Raw genomic sequence first — 26,642 nt, forward strand, 5'->3', positions numbered from 1 at the left:
TAGTCACTCATCAGTCTGGAAAATTCTAGGGCCAGAAAATGGTTTGGCCCCAGGCATTTCATGCTGGTATGGTTACAGTACAATAGGTTGTCTCTTATAGTCTTCATATGTAAGGTGTAGGAGCCAGATTATCTTTCTCTCATAGATTATGACCAACAGTTGGCTTTTCAGTCGTGACCTGAAAAGAAATCGTTGTGTTGTCTACAGTAAAGTCCCAATCTATCAGAATGATTTAGTTGGTATAGTAGAGGATGAATTCTGTTACACCCCAAATTTTTCCAAGGATTTGTTGATAGCTATTATTGTTCCTTTATTCAAAGGAAAAGGTGCTAAGGATGTATATTAAGTAATTTTAGGGCATGTGAAGCATCTGGGGTTAACCATGGAAAGTTCTGTGGGGCCTGGATGTGGATAGGGAGCTGTGGTTTGGGTGTATTATTACATGACAGCTAGAGACTGAGTGTGAATGAATGGGGCCGTTGTTGTCTTTTCCTAGCGCTACCTCGCACACATGAGGGGGAAGGGGGTTGTTATTCCATGTGTGGTGAGGTGGCGATGGGAATGAATAAAGGCAGACAGTGTGAATTATGTACATGTGTATATATGTATATGTCTCTGTGTGTGTATATATATGTATACATTGAGATGTATAGGTATGTATATTTGCGTGTGTGGATGTGTATGTATATACATGTGTATGTGGTTGGGTTGGGACATTCTTTTGTCTGTTTCCTTGCGCTACCGTGCTAACGCGAGAGACAGCGACAAAGCAAAATTGATATATATGAAATAAGTAAGTCCATTAAGTTTACCAGGAAAAATGAATTCAAGAGTGATGATTGACAGAGTGATGGAAGTGAATACCAGGAAAAATGAATTCAAGAGTAATGATTGACAGAGTGATGGAAGTGAATGAATGCAGAATAAGGGTTTTAGGAAAGGTAAGGGATTTGTGGATCAAATTTTTCTGTGGAAGAGTATTTAGATTAAGTTAAGAAGCTTTATGCAGCTTTTATGGGTCAGGAGAAAGTGTATGGAAAAGTCAAGTGGAATGCTGTATAGGATGTGTTAAGGATATATGGGATAGGGGGACAACTGTTGGATGGTGTGAAAGCCTTCTATAGAGAAGCAAATGCATGTGTATGTAAGAGTGGATGGAAAGTTGAGCAAAAGTTTCAGTATACAAGTGGATGTGAGGTAGGGCTTTGTGATGTCACCATGGCTTTATTATATGTATATGGATGGAGTGATAAGAGAGATGAAAGAAAAACTAGGGAAAAAGAGATGGAGTGTGGTGGCGAAGTGTGATGTATAGAGACAAGCCTGTTTGCAGATGATACTGTCTTGTTTGATGTTTGTGAAAAGGAGGTGCAAAAGGTTGTGTGTTTTATGATGCATGTTAGCATAGGCGATTGAAGGTAAACACTATATAAAGTAATGGTGTTTGAAAGGAAACATTGAAAGGATGGAAATAAGAAAGTGTACTAAACTATGTTATAGATATGGGGGAAAAAAGACTGGAAGAGGTATTAGAATATAAGTATTTGGGGCTATCTTGTGTAAGTTTGGTGATATGGAAAGAGAGATAAGGGAGAGAACAGTGCTGGGTAGAAAAATCATTGGATCCTGAAATAGAAGAATGATGGGTAGAAATGTAAGTATGGAAGTAAAGAAGTATCAAGGCCAGCATAATCCTCTGGACCCCCGGACCTATGTAGCCTAAACATTGACATTGGATGAGTCATAGTGGTCATGAATCCAGGCTGTAGAAATAAGTTATTTGAGAGGAGCATGTGGCATGAGTAGACGGAATGAAGAAAATAATGAGGGGGTGTATGAGAGGTTTGAAATGGCAAAGAATGCAAAGGGAATGAATTGTATAGTGGGTGAAATGTAATACTTTGAGGTGGTTTGATCATGTGGGAACAATACAAGATGGGGAATTTGCAAGGAGAGTGTATGATAGTACATAGGGGTTGATGTAAGAGGAAGCATCTGTGCATGGGGAAACAGGGTGGAATGTATTGGAGGGAGAGAAGTGGGGTAAGAATGCATGGAATGGTGTATGTGAGGGAGGCATCTAAGGATGGAGATAATTGAGGACTTTTGCTGTGGCCACCCCCTTTATGGGAGTTCCCAGAGGAAACAGGCATCAAGATATTGATAGATAGATAGACATTGATAAATGAAATATTTGGAAGTGTAGTGGAAATTTATCTTATTCTTTGATGATGTAGGCTCTTCCAGTGGCTGGAGTTGATAAGGGAGGAACAAAGACTACTCTGAATCTGAAGGAAATAGCTCCATGGTTACCTAGAGTCACCTGAATTGCTTTTTTGGTCAGAAATAGGGAATGCCTGAGGCACTGTCATTTTCAGCAATGCTGGGATGTTTCTTGGAACTTATAGTACTAGCAGCATTAGTAGCACTCTTATCTGCCATGAATTGTTACAGAAAGATAGTCCTGTGCACCACAAAAAACCACTGCAGTTGTATGAGAACATGGGCACTGAGATTTGTGTGTTTTGGCCAAGTATATGCTTATTTCAAACTGATGGGCAGTGACCATTGTTTAATCTTGCAATTTCTACTTAAATTATCTTTGTAGGTGTACTGGTACAAAAAACCGTTTTGCACCATTTAACTATTGTAAATGTGTAGAACTACATGTGTGTTTGCAGTGAGAATACTGAATGTCAATGAAATAAAGAAGTGCATTGAGATGATGCATAGCATGCTGTCCCATGTTCTGATGTCTGGTGTCCCAAACCTAGGTCATAAACTAATGGACTATTCTGTTACAAACCAACTTCAGTTTGATGGATCCTTACATTAATGTATGAAATTTGTAATACAATTAACTTTTATTCAGATAGTTTCAGAGGGTCCATTTGAAGCCTGAATCCTGATATGCTGAAGTTCATTCAAAAGGGGTTTAATGTACATTCCAGATATGTCATTCAAAAGGGGTTTAATGCACATTCCAGCTATGATGACTAGTCCTGATAGATCGTCAGTAAGGTGTTGCTTTAGAATGATGAGGCCAAGCTGAAACTACTGCTAGCAATTTTTGTGCTGTAGGATTTTCTTTACTGGCATGTAATGGATGGAAGTGTGATGGAGAACATGAAGGACTTGTCCCTGTTATTATATTGTTGTACTTTTTGACAAGTCTGTGAAGTATTAGAATATTGACACATGCATGAATTATATTATTTTTGAAGAGTTCCTGATGCCACATGTGGTAAGGCACTAGTAGTATTCAATGTAATGCCATGGTGATTTTAGAGTCTTCTTGCTTCTGGTGCCATGAATTGGAGATGGTAGTGAATTTGGTTGCTGAACTCTTGATTGCAAAATGTTTCATTTGACAGACTGTTCTGAAATGAATATTTTTCATGTCTGAGGGATCCAATATTCCAGGATTTTATTGATGGAAAGTAAAGATGCTGGCCAGTAGTTCCCCATGTCTCTCTGACTTTTTTCATGCTAACTAGAATGATTTGTGCATTTTTCCTTCAGGGTGGCCCTTAACACTGTGCAAGGCAGATGTGGTAGAGTTGACGAAAAGAGTTAACCTGTTAAGTTGCATACCCCAGAAGCATTTTTGAAATTAATTATAATGTGCCATAAATCTTGAGGTGTCTGCCATTTGGCTTTAGTAGACTGAGCACATGAACTGACACAACTGTTAGGATCAACTCAGTATTGATATTGTTGATTGCCTTTGTATGGCTGGGACTTGAATCTTATCCATGAATTGTGAGGTTAGTTGGTTAGCCACCATAGTTGCATCACATTTAGTCAGTGTGAGATATCCTAAATCAGTGAGTAACCTTGATAGTCCTTAAGTATGGTTCACCTGAGCATGTTGTCAGTATCTCTTGATACTGACAACAGCAGCATCTCGTATCCAAGTTACTCTAACAACTTGGTCACATTTTGTCATGGGCATGTTTTTGTTCTAAAGGTGTGATTAGTTATTGAAGATCTATGGCTGCAAATGTTATGGTATTAGAGCTCTCAGTTGGTAGTATCAAGCTCAGAGCAAAGTAATTGCCACTCCATTTTCCCATATCTGTGTTGAGCAAAGAAAGTCTTCCTCCATATATGTTCGTATTTCCATTTTGTTAAAGACAATTTTTGTGAAGACAAGTGTCAGCATATATCACTGGTTAGTATTTGACAACAGAATTGGATGGATCAGTTATAATTGTCTAGATAACTAGGATGTCTGTTGGATTGTTGAATGTGTTACTTAGATCAAACCCCCTAGGGAAGAATCTTCTCCATATTGCTTCCTCAGGCTGAATATTCTTGGTATTAGTAACTCTCTTCCTCCTCTTGGGGCCAGCAACTCGATTCATTTACTTCTTTAGGTAGGCTTTTGGTTTGTTTTTAGCTCTCCTTTTATAATAAGCAGTGCTGGAATGTGATAAATTTACCCTTAATCTTGTGGACCTTCACATTGGCATCAAAGTGATCTAACACACTTAACTTTTCTGTCATACTTAGGCTCGGATGTTTGCCTCAAAGCTTAAATATAGGCTTCTTGCTTGTTGTCTTTTCCCTACCAGAATGCACGCGAGGGTCTTGAGGATTCATAGAAACCATAGTGTAACGCAACAAAGGCGAGTGGAAAACACACAAAATATGAGATCCATTTACAGTGAAGTACAGGCAACAACTAATGCTGTGGATGTTGTAGCTCATGTCAGGCAAGTGGGGGAGATGACATGCTCAACATATTACCACAGGAGTATGGCACTACATGGTGTACCATATGGGATGATGAATTGAGATCACAATTATGAATTTCACAAACTTGTTTCACAATACATAATTTTTTCCCTGTACCATGACATGTTGTTTGTTATTTTGAGGCAAGCAAACTTAGAGAATTATTTAAATTTTCTGAATTTTTTAAGCAAATATTAATGTTGTACCATATATATTTAAGCAAATGGCATTCGTGATCAGTATTATGCAATATCCAATCCTCTTGGGAAAATTCTTGTCATAGGTATTTGTATGTATGCACTGCTTTCTTTTTCTCTCTTCCTTTTTCTCATGGCTAATTACAAAAGTTTGTCAACCTAATGTCATTAAGGAAAGCAGATGAAGTGTAGGAAGAAGTGAGTGTTCAGCATGAATCAGTCCTTTGTACAGATATCTGAATGTACATTGTATCATAAATTATACATAGCCCTTGATTAAAGGATTAAATTTCTTTGATATGTAGCTTAATTTGATATGACCAGACTGCTAAACACATTTATTTGTTTGTTTTCATATCAGGTAAATTTTTTCCCCAGAATTTATGGGTGCCTTCAAGTCACCTGCAGGACGTACTTTACCAAAGATCTCGCCCATCAAGAGCAAGGAATCCGTTGATGAGGACAATGATTGTTATGTTGAGGATGATCATGATCCTTGCCCAGACTTTAAACCTGTTGTTCCTCTACCAGAGAAGGTGGAAGTTCTTACTGGAGAAGAAGATGAAGAGGTAAGTTAATAGCTCCTTGTATATCAACCTTTGCATCATTGTGCCCAAGATCCTCTTAACCCTTTGATTTTTTAAAACTGATTTATACTTTGCATACACATAATGCACATGATTACATTAGTTTTGGAATTAATTACAGTCATCTCATTAAAATATTTTAGTTCTTGGGACCAAGCCCATTTTGATGGTGAAGTTTGTGGAATAACAGTAGTGTATCCCAGTTATCCACTGAATATATGTAAATTATCATGTAAATTGCCACCACTGTATCTCCGATAGTGCTCTGACTTTACCTTGATTAGTTCATGTGAACAGATTACTATTGTTCTCATTTTACTTTTAAAACATATGCGATACTATCATTCTTTTGGTTGCTAGTATCTATGGTTTTAACCTACTGTACTCCACCATTAATTAACTCCTTCAGTGATTTTCATTTTTCAAGTATATGTACTGTTTCAGACTTTGGCTTTAGTATTAGCCATCCTGTACATTTCTTTTCCACAAGACCCAGCAGAGCTTGAGGCTTAAACATGTTCTCGCATTTTTTTTTGGTACATTCTTTAACTTTTATTTTTTAACTTGATCTTGACTATGTATTTTTGTGTGGTCATTATGAAATATTTCCAATTTTCTAATGATAGGGACGAAAGGAGAGACTTTTTATTTCTCTAACTTTGAATCACCTTGTCCTTGTGCCATCTTTGTGCTATCATACAAGTTCACATTATTTCACAATTCCCTTAAAATAGTTAATTTTAGCCACACACTTCATTCCTCATCCTGTTTCTAACCTTCCTCAGCTCTGTGCCTCATATGATGAGTTAAGACCTGTTGTTCCACACATCTGTGGTTTTTTTTATTGCCTCTTGCCATCATTTATAACCCAGCTGATTTTTGTTCCATAAGTGACCCACTTCCACTCACTTAAAGCCTTACAGCTGGAAAGGTCATGTATCTTAGTCACCTACATAACATCAAAGAGAGTGGATGTTCGTCATCATGGTGTGGTGCCAGATTTGTACACCTATTATGGTGTCATATATAGCGTAAAAGACAGTATCTTTTGTATTAGTGTATCTGTTTTTGATGAAAAATTATCTTTGTTTCTTTAGCTCATTTGAATAAAGTTATGCTTCTGTAAATATGTAACTTTTGATTTTTATCTCATTTATTATTACTGTAGAACCAGTTTCAGTGAAAAAGTCCTGATGTTACCCAGGACATATTTAAAGGTTCACGCATCACTAGCTGCCACTATTTCCAGTTGCTGGGAAATGTAGACTTCTTTAGAGTGAGAAGTTCTGTGATGAGACAATACTCCCATTGGTAAAGCCTTGCCAGATGTAACTTTTCACTTGTGGTGTGACCTTGAGCAGGCACAGTCTAGTAATGCATGAATATGTAAATGATATGTATATATAAAAGATATAATTGAAAAATGGGTATTTATACCGGAAATGTGAACACAAGTCTGAGAAAAACTCAAAATGCTAGATAATTCAATGCTCTCAATATCTTGTATCAAAACTGCTCTTCCTTAAGCAGTCACCTCTCCTTTTACATCCTCTCACCATTCCTTAAATAGTCACCTCTCCATCTCCCTCCTCTCACTTTCAGGTATGTAATGATTTACTAATGAGTCGTTCATACATTTCAAAGGTGATGTTTGAAGAGCGAGCCAAACTTTATCGCTTTGTAGAAAAAGAATGGCGGGAGCGTGGGACGGGAGTAATGAAAATTTTGCATAATCCATCTCAGGGCTCAGCCAGGGTGCTCATGAGGAGAGATCAGGTATGTTGTTGTTTGAGATAATGATTTTGATAAAGTTATAGGGGTTTTATTTGAGATACCAACAGTGTGCAAGGGAGGCTTGTAAGGACAGGGATAAGTGAAGACATGCTGTGGCCACCCCTTGATGGGAGTTCCCAGAGATATAGATAGATATAGATTGGCACTAAGAATTATACAGCAATTATGATATGTAGAAGAATTTGAATTGTGTATTTCATTTCCAGATTTGACCCAGATAATGATTTTTAGAATTAATAGACAAATATGATGGAATGTAATTTAAAAGTATGTTTTGATATAGAGAGAATTGTATGAGCAAGAAAGTACTAGCATTGAAGATGACAGAATAGAAGCAGGGTGAGATTGATGCTAAGATGGAAATATTTTATTGGTTAGAATATCAGTGAGGAAGCAAAGTTGCATTAGAAATCATTATTTCTTTATACTCTTCTTTCAGACACACAAGATATGTGCCAACCACTTGATTGCCTCAAGTATAGAACTTCAACCCATGAAAAGCAATGATAAATTATGGGTTTGGGCTGCTCAGGTATGCAAGGCCTTAGAATATATTTAATAGTATTTGATATGTTATGTCCACGTTGTCAACCTTTTTAACTGAAGGCACCCTGAACTCATTTATTTTGTTTTATGGCACTCTAATCCCATATATTTCTTACACTTACACTTTATTTGTAATTTGAGTCGTAGATATTTTACTTTATGCAGTTTGAGTAAAGGACTGTTATATAATATATATTCATAGGAACAGTATAAGTCTCGTCTGTTTCATAGAAGGCAACTGAGAGGGGTGGGAATGGGAGAGTGGGAATTCTCCCTTCCTGTATAACTTTCCAAAAGAAGAAATAAGGAGAAACTTTTTACCTTTAAGGCTCAGTCATCTGCTTTGGACATTACCTCATTCATGTGGGAAATAATGAACAAGTATGAAAAGAAAATATAACTTACACATGACAACATTTTGAAGAAATTAAGAATGAAATTATTCGGGCAAAGCTTTACAAAGTGAGAGAAAGATTTATTGATTTGACAAGAATACCATTGAATTGTAAAGGCACAAAACATTACTAGAGCTGAGGAAGAAAGATGGAAACATTCTCTTGATGTGTTATCTATTTAATTAGGATATTTGCGGTGTATGAACTCTTTCTGAAACCTCTGAGAGGATAGTTGTACTTTTGCCTCTTGATTTTGTTGAAATTGAATCCTGAAATGCAGCTTTTTTTTTTCCCCATCTGCAGCTATTTCTGCTGAAAAGAAAATAGAAAAGGAAGATAATCATCCTGTTCACCATACTCTACTGTATTGAGCTATTGCAAGGAAGAAACAAAAATTATAAGAATCCATACCATAAACGGTAAAACTTGAGGATTTTTTAAAGGTATAGAAACATACTTTCAAGAAAGCTAGGTTAAAGATAAGTGCTTTGTTTATGCCACACGTTCATTCATTTACAAATTACCATGCATGTGTGGTACACAATAACGAGAGGAGTTGCAGATGCCCTTCCGATGTTGAGCAGTTACCTCTGATAAAATGTAATAAAGAATGAAGAGATGAATTAGTCTCTTAATGTTTTGGAATTTGTAGTGCTTCAGTGAGTTTTGCACATTGTGTGAACAAGGTGGGTACAGATTCATATGAGGGTATTGAATTGTTATGAACTTTGCATGGCTATGTAAGCAAGGGGTATACTATGGGAGATTAAACTTGATTTTATTGTTAACTGATTTTTCTCTTGTTTGTTCGACTTTTTGCCAAATGATCTGCTAAGATTCCCTTAATAAAAGATTGTGAGTGTCAAAAAGCATTTCTAGATGACCCTAAGACAGTGTCATTATTGTGGAACAAACAGGATATGTAAAGAGTATGTTTTAGCCCTGCCTTTTGGTACTCATGTCAGATCTTGTTGATAGGGAGGTACTCATGCTGTTTGATTTATTATTATTATTATTTTGCTTTGTCACTGTCTCCTGCTCCTGTGAGGTATCACAAGGAAACAGACGAAAGAAATGGCCCAACCCACACACATGCACACACACACACGTCCACACATGCAAACATACACACCCACACATCCCAACGTACACACATATATACACACACACACACACACACACACACATATACACACATGCACACAATTCACACTGTCTGCCCCTACTCACCCCCATTGCCACCCCGCCACACACGGAATAACATCCCCCTCCCCCTTCATGTGCGTGAGGCAGCGCCAAGAAAAGACAACAAAGGCCCCATTCGCTCACACTCAGTCTCCAGCTGTCATGCAATAATGCCCGAAACCACAGCTCCCTTTCCACATCCTGGCCCCACACAACTTTCCATGGTTTACCCTAGACGCTTCACATGCCGATTCCATCCATTGACAGCACGTCGACCCAGGTATACCACATCGATCCAATTCACCCTATTCCTTGCACGCCTTTCACCCTCCTGCATGTTCAGGCCCCAATCACTCAAAATCTTTTTCACTCCATCTTTCCACCTCCAATTTGGTCTCCCACTTCTCCTCGTTCCCTCCACCTCCGACACATATATCCTCTTGGTCAATCTTTCCTCACTCATTCTCTCCATGTGCCCAAACCATTTCAAAACACCCTCTTATGCTCTCTGAACCACACTCTTTTTATTACCACACATCTCTCTTACCCTTACATTACTTACTTGATCAAACCACCTCACACCACATATTGTCCTCAAACATCTCATTTCCAGCACATCCACCCTCCTGCGCACAACTCTATCCATAGCCCATGCTTCGCAACCATACAACATTGTTGGAACCACTATTCCTTCAAACATACCCATTTTTGCTTTCCGAGATAATGTTCTCGACTTCCACACATTCTTCAAGGCTCCCAGGATTTTCGCCCCCTCCCTCACCCTCTGATTTACTTCCGCCTCCATGGTTCCATCCGCTGCCAGATCCACTCCCAGATATCTAAAACACTTTACTTCCTCCAGTTTTTCTCCATTCAAACTTACCTCCCAATTGACTTGACCCTCAACCCTACTGTACCTAATAACCTTGCTCTTATTCACATTTACTCTTAACTTTCTTCTTTCACACACTTTACCAAACTCAGTCACCAGCTTCTGCAGTTTCTCACATGAATCAGCCACCAGCGCTGTATCATCAGCGAACAACATGTGACTCACTTCCCAAGCTCTCTCATCCCCAACTGCATACTTGCCTCTCTTTCCAAAACTCTTGCATTCACCTCCCTAACAACCTCATCCATAAACAAATTAAACACCCATGGAGACATCACACACCCCTGCCGCAAACCTACATTCACTGAGAACCAATCACTTTCCTCTCTTCCTACACGTACACATGCCTTACATCCTCGATAAAAACTTTTCACTGCTTCTAACAACTTGCCTCCCACACCATATATTCTTAGTACCTTCCACAGAGCATCTCTATCAACTCTATTATATGCCTTCTCCAGATCCATAAATGCTACATACAAATCCATTTGCTGTTTGATACATTATCATATTCATCAATTTGCAGGATTTTGCTGATGAGGAAATTCGGATGGAAAAGTTTTGTTGCCGATTCAAAACAGCAGAAATTGCCTCAAATTTCAGAGATGCTTTCTTAAAAGCCAAAAATATTGCCAAGGAGAAGGAAGCTGCAAGTAAAGAACAACAAGTAGGTTGCTTCTGTTTAATTGTATCGCAGCAAATTTATTTTCCAAAAATATTTTCCATGTGTACCACTGATAAGGTGCTTTTCTGTTGTTCACTTTTGGGCCAACATTACATGAAAATCAGTCTCCCAGAATGAATTAGTCTTTCTCTGCTATGGAGATTACCTTCTAAAGTAAACTCCTACACAGATGATAAGTTTTTTGATGTGCAGACTCAAATTATCTGCATTTGATTTTACTTGTCAGCTTTTCACAGGCTTCATTTAATATAAGTACAAATTGTAGTGAAAATGTATGTCAAAGTTTTAATGTCATACCAACTTTCATGGAATTTTGCACAGAAATCTTTTAATCCTTTTGTTGGGGTTATGCAAAATTTTTAGATTACTCATGTTAGCAGAGAGTGTGTGTGAAAGTAGATAACTACCTTTGTTTGTATAGTTTAGTAGACAAGCCTATTGATTGTCCTGGGAGGTAATTATTTGATTATGGAGACATTAAATGCCATGATTTGGCATAAACGTAATTGCTTACTAACAAGGAATTTATTGTTGTCCCCTTTCTTTTCTGCAGGATGGTACTGAATCATCTAAGGAAGCAGCTGACCAATTACCAGCAACTCCCAAGCAGTCCTCTTTAGCTGAGATGTTTAAGCCAGCAGCAGGATCTTGGACTTGCCAGACATGCTTAGTGTTAAACACTGGAGAGAAAATGAAGTGTGCAGCATGTGAAACACCCAATCCCAGTGCATCGAAAGCAGAAGAACCAGTTGCTGGATCCCAAACTCCGTATGGTAAGATGAATTTGTATATTTTATGTGAAAGTCCCTTTTTGCAGATGTTTTGGCCTTGGTAGCAGACTTGAATGAGAATCTCTAGAAGCTAATGATGTAAGGTGAAGAGACTGTGTGAAAAGAGAATTTTGAAGGTGAATATAAATAAAAGTAAGGTAATGAGGTATAGGAGGGGCAAGACAGGATGATTTTGGTGTATTATGAATGGGGGGGAATCTGGAAATGGAGTGTTTTAGATCAGTTGGAGGGGACATGGCCACATGTGGAAACATTGCTACTGAGGTGAGTTGTAAGGTGGGAGAGGGAGGGAAAAGGGCACTGGTGTATTAAGGACCATGTAGAAGGAAAGGTCATTGTCTTAGGGCACAGATTAGTATTTTTAGAGGTATAGCAGTCCTGTGAGCAGTATATGGATGCAAGTTTTGGGGCTCTGAATGCAAAAGAACAGAATAGGGTGGGTGTATTGGAAAGAAATTGCCTGAGGAAGAGATGTGGTGTGAGGCAGGTTGTTCTTGTAAGGAATGACAGTGTAAGAGAGGCAGGTTGTTCTTGTAAGGAATGACATTGTAAGAGAGAGGTATGGTAAGTAATGGTGGCCAGGGTGTGCTGAAATGGTTTTGACAAATGAAGATGAGCAAAGAAATGCAGACCAAGAGGACTGATTAAGATGCAGGTTGGTAGTATGTAGGTAGTATGTAAGTATCATCAGAAGGCATATGACAGAGAATCTTATCGGTTATTATGGTCATGGAAAAAGTATGGTAGATGATAGGTACAAGGTAAAGATATTTACCTGCAGATGGTGTTAGATGAAGATAAAATAGCTTTGAACTAAAGATATATGACCTCATAGGAATGATCTGGAATTATTATCATTATGTATGTACATGTGTATTTGGGTGGGTTGGGCCATTCTTTCGTCTGTTTCCTTGTGCTACCTCACTAACGCAGGAGACAGCGAGTAAGTATAATAAAAGTATTTATTTATTATACTTTGTTGCTGTCTCCTGCATTAGTGAGGTAGCGCAAGGAAACAGATGAAAGAATGGTCCAACCCACTCACATAGACATGTATATGCATACATGTCCACACAGCGCATATACATACCTATACATCTCAACATATACATACATATACACACACACAGACATAAACATATTTACACATTAACATAATTCATACTGTCTGCCCTTATTCATTCCCATCGCCACCCCCGCCACACATGAAATGACATCCCACTCCCCCTGCATGTGTGCAAGGTAGCACTAGGAAAAGACGACAAAGGCCCCATTCGCTCACACTCAGTCTCCAGCTGTCATGCAATAATGCCCGAAACCACAGCTCCCTTTCCACATCCTGGCCCCACACAACTTTCCATGGTTTACCCTAGACGCTTCACATGCCGATTCCATCCATTGACAGCACGTCGACCCAGGTATACCACATCGATCCAATTCACCCTATTCCTTGCACGCCTTTCACCCTCCTGCATGTTCAGGCCCCAATCACTCAAAATCTTTTTCACTCCATCTTTCCACCTCCAATTTGGTCTCCCACTTCTCCTCGTTCCCTCCACCTCCGACACATATATCCTCTTGGTCAATCTTTCCTCACTCATTCTCTCCATGTGCCCAAACCATTTCAAAACACCCTCTTATGCTCTCTGAACCACACTCTTTTTATTACCACACATCTCTCTTACCCTTACATTACTTACTTGATCAAACCACCTCACACCACATATTGTCCTCAAACATCTCATTTCCAGCACATCCACCCTCCTGCGCACAACTCTATCCATAGCCCATGCTTCGCAACCATACAACATTGTTGGAACCACTATTCCTTCAAACATACCCATTTTTGCTTTCCGAGATAATGTTCTCGACTTCCACACATTCTTCAAGGCTCCCAGGATTTTCGCCCCCTCCCTCACCCTCTGATTTACTTCCGCCTCCATGGTTCCATCCGCTGCCAGATCCACTCCCAGATATCTAAAACACTTTACTTCCTCCAGTTTTTCTCCATTCAAACTTACCTCCCAATTGACTTGACCCTCAACCCTACTGTACCTAATAACCTTGCTCTTATTCACATTTACTCTTAACTTTCTTCTTTCACACACTTTACCAAACTCAGTCACCAGCTTCTGCAGTTTCTCACATGAATCAGCCACCAGCGCTGTATCATCAGCGAACAACATGTGACTCACTTCCCAAGCTCTCTCATCCCCAACTGCATACTTGCCTCTCTTTCCAAAACTCTTGCATTCACCTCCCTAACAACCTCATCCATAAACAAATTAAACACCCATGGAGACATCACACACCCCTGCCGCAAACCTACATTCACTGAGAACCAATCACTTTCCTCTCTTCCTACACGTACACATGCCTTACATCCTCGATAAAAACTTTTCACTGCTTCTAACAACTTGCCTCCCACACCATATATTCTTAGTACCTTCCACAGAGCATCTCTATCAACTCTATTATATGCCTTCTCCAGATCCATAAATGCTACATACAAATCCATTTGCTGTTTGATACATTATCATATTCATCAATTTGCAGGATTTTGCTGATGAGGAAATTCGGATGGAAAAGTTTTGTTGCCGATTCAAAACAGCAGAAATTGCCTCAAATTTCAGAGATGCTTTCTTAAAAGCCAAAAATATTGCCAAGGAGAAGGAAGCTGCAAGTAAAGAACAACAAGTAGGTTGCTTCTGTTTAATTGTATCGCAGCAAATTTATTTTCCAAAAATATTTTCCATGTGTACCACTGATAAGGTGCTTTTCTGTTGTTCACTTTTGGGCCAACATTACATGAAAATCAGTCTCCCAGAATGAATTAGTCTTTCTCTGCTATGGAGATTACCTTCTAAAGTAAACTCCTACACAGATGATAAGTTTTTTGATGTGCAGACTCAAATTATCTGCATTTGATTTTACTTGTCAGCTTTTCACAGGCTTCATTTAATATAAGTACAAATTGTAGTGAAAATGTATGTCAAAGTTTTAATGTCATACCAACTTTCATGGAATTTTGCACAGAAATCTTTTAATCCTTTTGTTGGGGTTATGCAAAATTTTTAGATTACTCATGTTAGCAGAGAGTGTGTGTGAAAGTAGATAACTACCTTTGTTTGTATAGTTTAGTAGACAAGCCTATTGATTGTCCTGGGAGGTAATTATTTGATTATGGAGACATTAAATGCCATGATTTGGCATAAACGTAATTGCTTACTAACAAGGAATTTATTGTTGTCCCCTTTCTTTTCTGCAGGATGGTACTGAATCATCTAAGGAAGCAGCTGACCAATTACCAGCAACTCCCAAGCAGTCCTCTTTAGCTGAGATGTTTAAGCCAGCAGCAGGATCTTGGACTTGCCAGACATGCTTAGTGTTAAACACTGGAGAGAAAATGAAGTGTGCAGCATGTGAAACACCCAATCCCAGTGCATCGAAAGCAGAAGAACCAGTTGCTGGATCCCAAACTCCGTATGGTAAGATGAATTTGTATATTTTATGTGAAAGTCCCTTTTTGCAGATGTTTTGGCCTTGGTAGCAGACTTGAATGAGAATCTCTAGAAGCTAATGATGTAAGGTGAAGAGACTGTGTGAAAAGAGAATTTTGAAGGTGAATATAAATAAAAGTAAGGTAATGAGGTATAGGAGGGGCAAGACAGGATGATTTTGGTGTATTATGAATGGGGGGGAATCTGGAAATGGAGTGTTTTAGATCAGTTGGAGGGGACATGGCCACATGTGGAAACATTGCTACTGAGGTGAGTTGTAAGGTGGGAGAGGGAGGGAAAAGGGCACTGGTGTATTAAGGACCATGTAGAAGGAAAGGTCATTGTCTTAGGGCACAGATTAGTATTTTTAGAGGTATAGCAGTCCTGTGAGCAGTATATGGATGCAAGTTTTGGGGCTCTGAATGCAAAAGAACAGAATAGGGTGGGTGTATTGGAAAGAAATTGCCTGAGGAAGAGATGTGGTGTGAGGCAGGTTGTTCTTGTAAGGAATGACAGTGTAAGAGAGGCAGGTTGTTCTTGTAAGGAATGACATTGTAAGAGAGAGGTATGGTAAGTAATGGTGGCCAGGGTGTGCTGAAATGGTTTTGACAAATGAAGATGAGCAAAGAAATGCAGACCAAGAGGACTGATTAAGATGCAGGTTGGTAGTATGTAGGTAGTATGTAAGTATCATCAGAAGGCATATGACAGAGAATCTTATCGGTTATTATGGTCATGGAAAAAGTATGGTAGATGATAGGTACAAGGTAAAGATATTTACCTGCAGATGGTGTTAGATGAAGATAAAATAGCTTTGAACTAAAGATATATGACCTCATAGGAATGATCTGGAATTATTATCATTATGTATGTACATGTGTATTTGGGTGGGTTGGGCCATTCTTTCGTCTGTTTCCTTGTGCTACCTCACTAACGCAGGAGACAGCGAGTAAGTATAATAAAAGTATTTATTTATTATACTTTGTTGCTGTCTCCTGCATTAGTGAGGTAGCGCAAGGAAACAGATGAAAGAATGGTCCAACCCACTCACATAGACATGTATATGCATACATGTCCACACAGCGCATATACATACCTATACATCTCAACATATACATACATATACACACACACAGACATAAACATATTTACACATTAACATAATTCATACTGTCTGCCCTTATTCATTCCCATCGCCACCCCGCCACACATGAAATGACATCCCACTCCCCCTGCATGTGTGCAAGGTAGCACTAGGAAAAGACGGCAAAGGCCACATTCGTTCACACTCAGTGTCTAGCTGTCATGTATAATGCACCGAAACTACAGCTCCCTTTCCACATCCAGGCCCCACAAAACTTTCCATGGTTTACCCCAGACGCTTCACATGCCCTGGTTCAATCCATTGACAGCACGTCGACCCCAGTATACTATATTGTTCCAATTCACTCTATTCCTTGCATGCCTTTCACCCTCCTGCATGTTTAGGCCCCGATCACTCAAAATCTTTTTCACTCCATCTTTCCACCTCCAATTTGGTCTCCGACTTTGCATTCCCTCCACCTCTGACACATATATCCTCTTTGTCAATCTTTCCTCACTCATTCTCTCCATTTGACCAAACCATTTCGAAACACCCTCTTCTGCTCTCTCACCCACACTCTTTTTATTACCACACATCTCTCTTACCCTATTATTACTTACTCGATCAAACCACCTCACACCACATATTGTCCTCAAGCATCTCATTTCCAGCACATCCATCCTCCACCACACAACTCCATCTATAGCCCACGCCTCGCAACCATATAACATTGTTGAAACCACTATTCCTTCAAACATACCCATTTTTGCTTTCCAAGATAACGTTCTCAACTTCCACACATTTTTCATCGTTCCCAGAACTTTTGACCCCTTCCCCACCATATGATTCACTTCCGCTCCCATGGTTCCATCCGCTGCCAAATCCACTTCCAGATATCTAAAACACTTCACTTCCTCCAGTTTTTGTCCATTCAAACTTACCTCCCAATTGACTTGTCCCTCAACCCCACTGTACCTAATAATTACCTTGCTCTTATTCACATTTACTCTCAGCTTTCTTCTTTCACACACTTTACCAAACGCAGTCACCAGCTTCTGCAGTTTCTCACCCGAATCAGCCACCAGCGCTGTATCATCAGCGAACAACAACTGACTCGCTTCACAAGCTCTCTCATCCCCAACAGACTGCATACTTGCCCCTTTCCAAAACTTGCATTCACCTCCCTAACAACCTCATCCATAAACAAATTAAACAACCATGGAGACATCACGCACCCCTGCAGCAAACCAACATTCACTGAGAACCAATCACTAAGAACCAATCGCTTTCCTTTCTTCCTACACGTACACATGCCTTACATCCTCGATAAAAACTTTTCACTGCTTTTAACAACTTACCTCCCTCACCATATATTCGTAGTACCTTCCACAGAGCATCTCTATCAACTCTTATCATATGCCTTCTCCAGATCCATAAATGCTACATACAAATCCATTTGCTTTTCTAAGTATTTCTCACATACATTTTTCAAAGCAAACACCTGATCCACACATCCTCTACCACTTCTGAAACCACACTGCTCTTCCCCAATCTGATGCTCTGTACATGTCTTCACCCTCTCAATCAATACCCTCCCATCTAATTTTCCAGGAATACTCCACAAACTTATACCTCTGTAATTTGAGCACTCACTCTTATCCCCTTTGCCTTTGTACAATGGCACTATGCAAGCATTCTGCCAGTCCTCAGGCACCACACCATGAGTCATACATACATTAGATAACCTTACCAACCAGTCAACAATGCAGTCAGCCCCTTTTTTTAATAAATTCCACTGCAATACCATCCAAACCGTCTGCCTTGCTGGCTTTCATCTTCCACAAAGCTTTTACTACCTCTTCTCTGTTTACCAAATCATTCTCCCTAACCCTCTCACTTTGCACACCACCTCAACCAAAACACCCTATATCTGCCACTCTATCATCAAACACATTCAACAAACCTTCTAAATACTCACTCCATATCCTTCTCCCATCACCACTACTTGTTATCACCTCCCCATTACCCCCCTTCACTGATGTTCCCATTTGTTCCCTTGTCTTACGCACTTTATTTACCTCCTTCCAAAGCATTTTTTTTTTTTTTTTTTCTTACTATTTGCCATCTCCTGCATTAGCGAGATAGCATTAAGAACAGAGGACTGAGCCTTCAAGAGAAATACTCACTTGGCCCCCTTCTCAGTTTCTTCTTTTGGAAAATTAAAAAACGAGAGGGGAGGATTTCCAGCCCCCGCTCCCTCCCCTTTTAGTCGCCTTCTGCGACATGCAAGGAATACATGGGAAGTATTCTTTCTCCCCTATCCCCAGGGATAAAACATCTTTTTATTCTCCCTAAGATTTAATGATACTTTCTCACCCCAACTCTCATTTGCCCTCTTTTTTGCCTCTTGCACCTTTCTCTTGACCTCCGGCCTCTTTTATGAATAATTATTATGATTGCCCCAGGACCCATTTTTTAAAAGGTACCTGGTGTTACTTGAGGACCCCTTTTCCCAGAACTCTGAAGGATAATAGTTTGTGTTGTACGGTGGAGTGATTGGAGATACCCATCACATTTTACAAGTCTGCTTTGTGAGAATTAATGAATTCTGCTAGAAAATTGGCTGTAAGAAGCAATATGAACATTGATAGACACTCAGGGCTGATGAGGTAGATTCATATTATTTATTTTGTATTACCATTAAGTATGACAGATCTCTACATGTAAACAGTTTGAAAAATTGAGTTTTCATGAATGAAGAGCAGATTGTATGGAAAAGTAAAAGCGTCATGTGGGTCATTATTTTCAAACAAGCAATATTTATAATATTGTTCAAATATTGAGGGAAACATACAAATAAAGGGAAATAGCTTATGCCTGTGTCCATATGAAATGAGCCACCATAAAAGAAATACATTCCTTTTTATAGGTATTAGTGTACGCAAAAAGTTAACCTCGGCTTTGCATGCATTTTCAGCATCTTTCAAGTTCACCCCAACAAACAAGACTGATGGAGCTGCTGTTGCCTTCCCAGTTAATTTCCAGTTTGTTGGTACATCATCATCCCCTTCTGTTTCCAAGACAACCCTAACTAATACCCCTGCAACAACTTCTGGCTGTAAGTTTCAGTCCTTTCGTGAATTAGTAAATTGTTACAAGCAGTATCAGTGATTTATCCTAAGAAATATGAAATGCAAAAAGAGGCATTACTGTATTTAAAATCAAATTTTAATCCTTATGCTGCATAATTTGTTTTGGAGAAGGGTTGCCCATTAATCTATCTATCTATCTATCTATCTATCTATCTATCTATCTATCTGTCTCGTATCTCTGATGCTTGTTCCCTTCTGGAACTCCCTCAAGGGGTTGGCTACAGCAGTAGAGTCTCCATAACTAGTGAACTCATGCTACTTCTTAGCCTTTAGTGTCTCACCCTTAACAGGCTACTAGCAGATGGCAAGTCTAGTGCAGTGCTTGCAGAGGCTCCTACTTAATGTTCCTACTGATTGTTTCTGCCTAATGCTCCTGCTTAATGTTCCTAATGACTACTACTGCCTAATGTTCCTGCCTACTACTACCTAATGCTACTATCTAAATGTTCCTACCTACTACTACTACTGTCTATTGCTTCTACCATTTTGCCAAAAGACAAGGCTCGCACAAAACACTTTCCATAGGAAAATCTAAGGTTGCAAAGAATGAGCTGTGTAAGTTAAGTGTTGTCAAGTGGTACGTGTGACATTGAGAGATTGTGTTTGTGGGTTGCCCTGAAATGTATATAGTCCACCAGAAATTAGATTGTTGTCATTTTTCGTTACTTTTCAATAACAAAAAGAGATGTTTTATAGATATGTTACTAAAATTCCTTGAATTCCATAACAATAGAGAAAAATGATTCCTTCAAAAAAGTTCAGATATATAGAAAAAAAATTCTCCCATAAATGGGACATGAATTCCCTTGACTAAGCCGGTGAACAGCTAGATTCATTATTTATTAAAGAGAAAGAATTGAATCATAATACGCATTATATAATGATGAGAATATCAGTAGAAGAAAAAGCTTTTCCTTGAAAAAGTGACAAATATTTGGTGAAAAATTAAAGTTTTTATATTTCCTTGCTTTTTGTATATTGACTTCTACTTCAGAGTGAGTTATGATTATGAAAATTCAAAATGTAGTGTTACGTACATTATATACACAGAAATTTAATGAAAATATCACTTTTGATAAAAACTGATATCTCTCAGAAGGGGATGCTATTTTCTGTGTGGTGGGGTGCTGACGGGAATGGATAAAGGCAGCAAGTATGAATATGTACATATGTATATATGTATATGTCTGTGTATGCATTGAAATGCATATGTATGTATATGTGCGTGTATGGAAGTTTGTTTAAATATATGTGTATATGAATGGTTGGGCCATTCTTCATTTGTTTCCTTGCGCTACCTCGCTGAAGCAGGAAACAACGATTAAGTATAATAATAATGAAATATGTGTTTCCCTTTTTAGTATAATAATAATGAAATATGTTTTTCCCTTTTTAGTAATTTAGATACATGTTAATTTGTCTGTAAGTTTGAATGAAGAAAAATTAGAGGAAGTGAAGTGTTTTAGCTATTTAGGAGTGGACTTAGCAGCGAATGGAACCATGGAAGTGGAAGTGAGTCGGAGGGTGGGGGAGGGGGCGAAGGTTCTGGAAGCGATGAAGAACGTGTGGAAGGAGAGAATGTTATCTCAGAGAGCAAAAATGGATATGTTTGAAGGAATAGTAGTTCCGACAGTGTTATATGGTTGCGAGGCATGGGCTTTAGATGTGGTTGTATGGAGGTGGGTGAATGTGTTGGAAATGAAATGTTTGAGGACAATATGTGGTGTGAGGTGGTTTGATTGAATAATGAAAGAGTAAGAGAGATGTTTGGAAATTAAAAGGGTATGGTTGAGAGAGCAGAAGAGGGTGTGTTAAAATGTTTTGGACATATGGAGAGAATGAGTGAGGAAAGATTGATGAAGAGGATATGTGTGTCGGAGGTGCAGGGAACAAGGAGAAGCAGGAGACCAAATTAGGGATGGAAGGATGGAGTGAAAAACATTTTGAGCGATTGGGGCCTGAACATACAGGAGGGTGAGATGCATGTAAGGAACAGAGTGAATTGAAATGATGTGGTATACCGTTGTTGACATGCTGTTGATGGACTGAATCATGGCACGTGAAACATCTGGGGTAAACCATGGAAAGGTCTGTTGGGCCTGGATGTGGATAGGGAGCTGTGGTTATGGTTCATTACACATGATGGCTAGAGACTGAGTGTGAACAAGTGTGGCCTTTTTTGTCTGTTTTCCTGGTGCTACCTTGCTGAAGCAGGGATGGTGATGCTGTTTCCTGTGGGGCTTATCGCAAAATGTCAGGCATATAATAGTATATCAGAGAATAGATACTTAAATGTCTGTTTCCTTGTGCTACCTCGCAAACGCGGGAGACAGCGACAAAAAAAAGAAAAGAAAAAAAAAGAAAAAAGATACTTAAATACAGAATATATCTGAAAGATATGATTTACAACATTCTCTAATAATAGATGTAATCAACCTCAAAACATGAAAAATAAGAGATAAGAATAAAGAATACCGTCCATGTATTCCCTGCATGTTGTAGAAGGCATCTAAGAGAGGTGATAGCAGATGGCTGGATATCCTGTCCCTGTATTACTGAACAAAAGAAGGAACTGAGCAAGGAGCCAACTGAAGAGTGTTCCCCCAAAGGATTAGTCATGAGCTCCTGACGCTACCTTGCTCTTATGGGAAAGGGATAGCATGTATGAAAAAAATTTACAAAAGCTAGAAGCCTTAAATTTGCCCATCTTGGAAGAAAGATGAGTGAGAGGTGACCTGATCATAGCCTCAAAATTTTAAACCAGATTAATTATGTAAACAGTAAGAATTTTTAAAAAGATGTAGGGATAGGACAACCAGAGTACCTAGCATGAAATCAAGATTTTTTTTTTTTAGATTTAAAAAGTACTTTTATAGTATTAGAATGGTGGATGAACAAAGTGAAATGAAAGAAGACTTGTGAATGCAGACAGCCAAATACAAAGGAATACACAGAAATTCAAATAGCAACAGCCCACTGGGTCTCTTCCAGGCTGTTTTTTATAGTGGAAGATATCAGGTACTTACAGATTAGTTTAGGAAAAGTAGAAATGCATCAATTTAGAGAAGCTTGAAAGCTTTCACCAAGGGTATGAAGGTGCGAATAATATTAGTCTTGGATTTGAAATATTGAGCTAGTCTTTTGCTAGACATATCTTTTGTCCTGATTTCAGTCTCATTATTTGGTAAATCATTCCATGCATTAACAATGCTGATGAATAAAAAGTACTTCTCCTCATTTGAGGTAAAGCATTTTCCCTTGGAGTTTGTATCCATTGTTACCAGTTAGATTAGATTATCATATCCTTTGCTTATCTTGAATACCTGTAGTAGATAACATCTTTACCTTTTTTTTAAGCTAAATGAGCATGCATAGATTTAAGAAATTATATATTATTATTTTTTCCTTTGTCGCTGTCTCCTGCGTTAGCGAGGTAGCTCAAGGAAACAGACGAAAGAATGGCCCAACCCACCCACATACACATGTATATACATACACGTCCACACCTGCAAATATACACACCTATACATCTCAATGTATACATATATATACCCACACAGACATATACATATATATCCATGTACATAATTCATACTGTCTGCCTTTATTCATTCCCATCGCCACCTCGCCACACATGGAATAACAACACCCTCCCCCCTCGTGTGCGGGGGTAGCGCTAGGAAAAGACAACAAGTGCCCCATTCGTTCACACTCAGTCTCTAGCTGTCATGTGATAATGCACTGAAACCACAGCTCCCTCTCTACATCCAGGCCCCACAGAACTTTCCATGGTTTACCCCAGACGCTTCACATACCCTGGTTCAATCCATTGACAGCACTCTGACCCCGGTATACCACATCGTTCCAATTCACTCTATTCCCTGCCCGCCTTTCACCCTCCTGCATGTTCAGGCCCCGATCACTCAAGATCTTTTTCACTCCATCTTTCCACCTCCAATTTGGTCTCCCACTTCTCATTCCCTCCACCTCTGACACATATATCCTCTTTGTCAATCTTTCCTCACTCATTCTCTCCATGTGACCAAACCATTTCAGAATTTAAGAAATTATATGACAGAAATTTGAAGAGAATGGATCCAATGAGTGTAAAATGCCCTTCCTGTGCAGTACAGTTAGGAAAATCAGCTCACTTTGTGGCTGGTCAACAGGTGTCTGTACAAGTGTTGAGTGTGGTGTTACTCTGTTAGGAAAGTATTTAATGGTGTGATGGACTTTTCAAGGATGTATGGGGTATTTTTTGCTTGTTATAGTTGAAGAATATATCTGTTTTGAAGTTACGGGTCAAGTTCAGTTATTGTTGTTGACAGGTATAAATTTTTGAGTGAATATGAAAGAATATTTCCCACATATTCCCTGCGTGTCGTAGAAGGCAACTTAAATGGAAGGGAGCAGGGGGCTAGAAATCCTCCCCTCTTTTTTTTTTTCTTACTATTTGCCATCTCCTGCATTAGCGAGATAGCATTAAGAACAGAGGACTGAGCCTTCAAGAGAAATACTCACTTGGCCCCCTTCTCAGTTTCTTCTTTTGGAAAATTAAAAAACGAGAGGGGAGGATTTCCAGCCCCCGCTCCCTCCCCTTTTAGTCGCCTTCTGCGACATGCAAGGAATACATGGGAAGTATTCTTTCTCCCCTATCCCCAGGGATAAAACATCTTTTTATTCTCCCTAAGATTTAATGATACTTTCTCACCCCAACTCTCATTTGCCCTCTTTTTTGCCTCTTGCACCTTTCTCTTGACCTCCGGCCTCTTTTATGAATAATTATTATGATTGCCCCAGGACCCATTTTTTAAAAGGTACCTGGTGTTACTTGAGGACCCCTTTTCCCAGAACTCTGAAGGATAATAGTTTGTGTTGTACGGTGGAGTGATTGGAGATACCCATCACATTTTACAAGTCTGCTTTGTGAGAATTAATGAATTCTGCTAGAAAATTGGCTGTAAGAAGCAATATGAACATTGATAGACACTCAGGGCTGATGAGGTAGATTCATATTATTTATTTTGTATTACCATTAAGTATGACAGATCTCTACATGTAAACAGTTTGAAAAATTGAGTTTTCATGAATGAAGAGCAGATTGTATGGAAAAGTAAAAGCGTCATGTGGGTCATTATTTTCAAACAAGCAATATTTATAATATTGTTCAAATATTGAGGGAAACATACAAATAAAGGGAAATAGCTTATGCCTGTGTCCATATGAAATGAGCCACCATAAAAGAAATACATTCCTTTTTATAGGTATTAGTGTACGCAAAAAGTTAACCTCGGCTTTGCATGCATTTTCAGCATCTTTCAAGTTCACCCCAACAAACAAGACTGATGGAGCTGCTGTTGCCTTCCCAGTTAATTTCCAGTTTGTTGGTACATCATCATCCCCTTCTGTTTCCAAGACAACCCTAACTAATACCCCTGCAACAACTTCTGGCTGTAAGTTTCAGTCCTTTCGTGAATTAGTAAATTGTTACAAGCAGTATCAGTGATTTATCCTAAGAAATATGAAATGCAAAAAGAGGCATTACTGTATTTAAAATCAAATTTTAATCCTTATGCTGCATAATTTGTTTTGGAGAAGGGTTGCCCATTAATCTATCTATCTATCTATCTATCTATCTATCTATCTATCTATCTGTCTCGTATCTCTGATGCTTGTTCCCTTCTGGAACTCCCTCAAGGGGTTGGCTACAGCAGTAGAGTCTCCATAACTAGTGAACTCATGCTACTTCTTAGCCTTTAGTGTCTCACCCTTAACAGGCTACTAGCAGATGGCAAGTCTAGTGCAGTGCTTGCAGAGGCTCCTACTTAATGTTCCTACTGATTGTTTCTGCCTAATGCTCCTGCTTAATGTTCCTAATGACTACTACTGCCTAATGTTCCTGCCTACTACTACCTAATGCTACTATCTAAATGTTCCTACCTACTACTACTACTGTCTATTGCTTCTACCATTTTGCCAAAAGACAAGGCTCGCACATAACACTTTCCATAGGAAAATCTAAGGTTGCAAAGAATGAGCTGTGTAAGTTAAGTGTTGTCAAGTGGTACGTGTGACATTGAGAGATTGTGTTTGTGGGTTGCCCTGAAATGCATATAGTCCACCAGAAATTAGATTGTTGTCATTTTTCGTTACTTTTCAATAACAAAAAGAGATGTTTTATAGATATGTTACTAAAATTCCTTGAATTCCATAACAATAGAGAAAAATGATTCCTTCAAAAAAGTTCAGATATATAGAAAAAAAATTCTCCCATAAATGGGACATGAATTCCCTTGACTAAGCCGGTGAACAGCTAGATTCATTATTTATTAAAGAGAAAGAATTGAATCATAATACGCATTATATAATGATGAGAATATCAGTAGAAGAAAAAGCTTTTCCTTGAAAAAGTGACAAATATTTGGTGAAAAATTAAAGTTTTTATATTTCCTTGCTTTTTGTATATTGACTTCTACTTCAGAGTGAGTTATGATTATGAAAATTCAAAATGTAGTGTTACGTACATTATATACACAGAAATTTAATGAAAATATCACTTTTGATAAAAACTGATATCTCTCAGAAGGGGATGCTATTTTCTGTGTGGTGGGGTGCTGACGGGAATGGATAAAGGCAGCAAGTATGAATATGTACATATGTATATATGTATATGTCTGTGTATGCATTGAAATGCATATGTATGTATATGTGCGTGTATGGAAGTTTGTTTAAATATATGTGTATATGAATGGTTGGGCCATTCTTCATTTGTTTCCTTGCGCTACCTCGCTGAAGCAGGAAACAACGATTAAGTATAATAATAATGAAATATGTGTTTCCCTTTTTAGTATAATAATAATGAAATATGTTTTTCCCTTTTTAGTAATTTAGATACATGTTAATTTGTCTGTAAGTTTGAATGAAGAAAAATTAGAGGAAGTGAAGTGTTTTAGCTATTTAGGAGTGGACTTAGCAGCGAATGGAACCATGGAAGTGGAAGTGAGTCGGAGGGTGGGGGAGGGGGCGAAGGTTCTGGAAGCGATGAAGAACGTGTGGAAGGAGAGAATGTTATCTCAGAGAGCAAAAATGGATAT

At 38.7% G+C, this 26,642-nt stretch overlaps 1 protein-coding gene across 1 annotated transcript in view; it reads left to right on the forward strand.

Moving 5' to 3' along the window:
• Positions 1 to 26,642, forward strand: part of LOC139767122 (E3 SUMO-protein ligase RanBP2-like) — a 148,079-nt gene that overhangs the window by 65,612 nt on the left and 55,825 nt on the right. Inside the window, exons 21-27 of the mRNA XM_071696131.1 lie at positions 5,316 to 5,506; positions 7,169 to 7,300; positions 7,758 to 7,850; positions 10,863 to 11,003; positions 11,575 to 11,794; positions 19,374 to 19,511; positions 24,918 to 24,931. Coding sequence (XP_071552232.1) covers positions 5,316 to 5,506; positions 7,169 to 7,300; positions 7,758 to 7,850; positions 10,863 to 11,003; positions 11,575 to 11,794; positions 19,374 to 19,511; positions 24,918 to 24,931 — 929 coding nt within the window. The remainder of the gene's footprint in view (positions 1 to 5,315; positions 5,507 to 7,168; positions 7,301 to 7,757; positions 7,851 to 10,862; positions 11,004 to 11,574; positions 11,795 to 19,373; positions 19,512 to 24,917; positions 24,932 to 26,642) is intronic.

Source organism: Panulirus ornatus, chromosome 59, assembly GCF_036320965.1.
Source record: "Panulirus ornatus isolate Po-2019 chromosome 59, ASM3632096v1, whole genome shotgun sequence".
Taxonomy (NCBI): domain Eukaryota; kingdom Metazoa; phylum Arthropoda; class Malacostraca; order Decapoda; family Palinuridae; genus Panulirus; species Panulirus ornatus.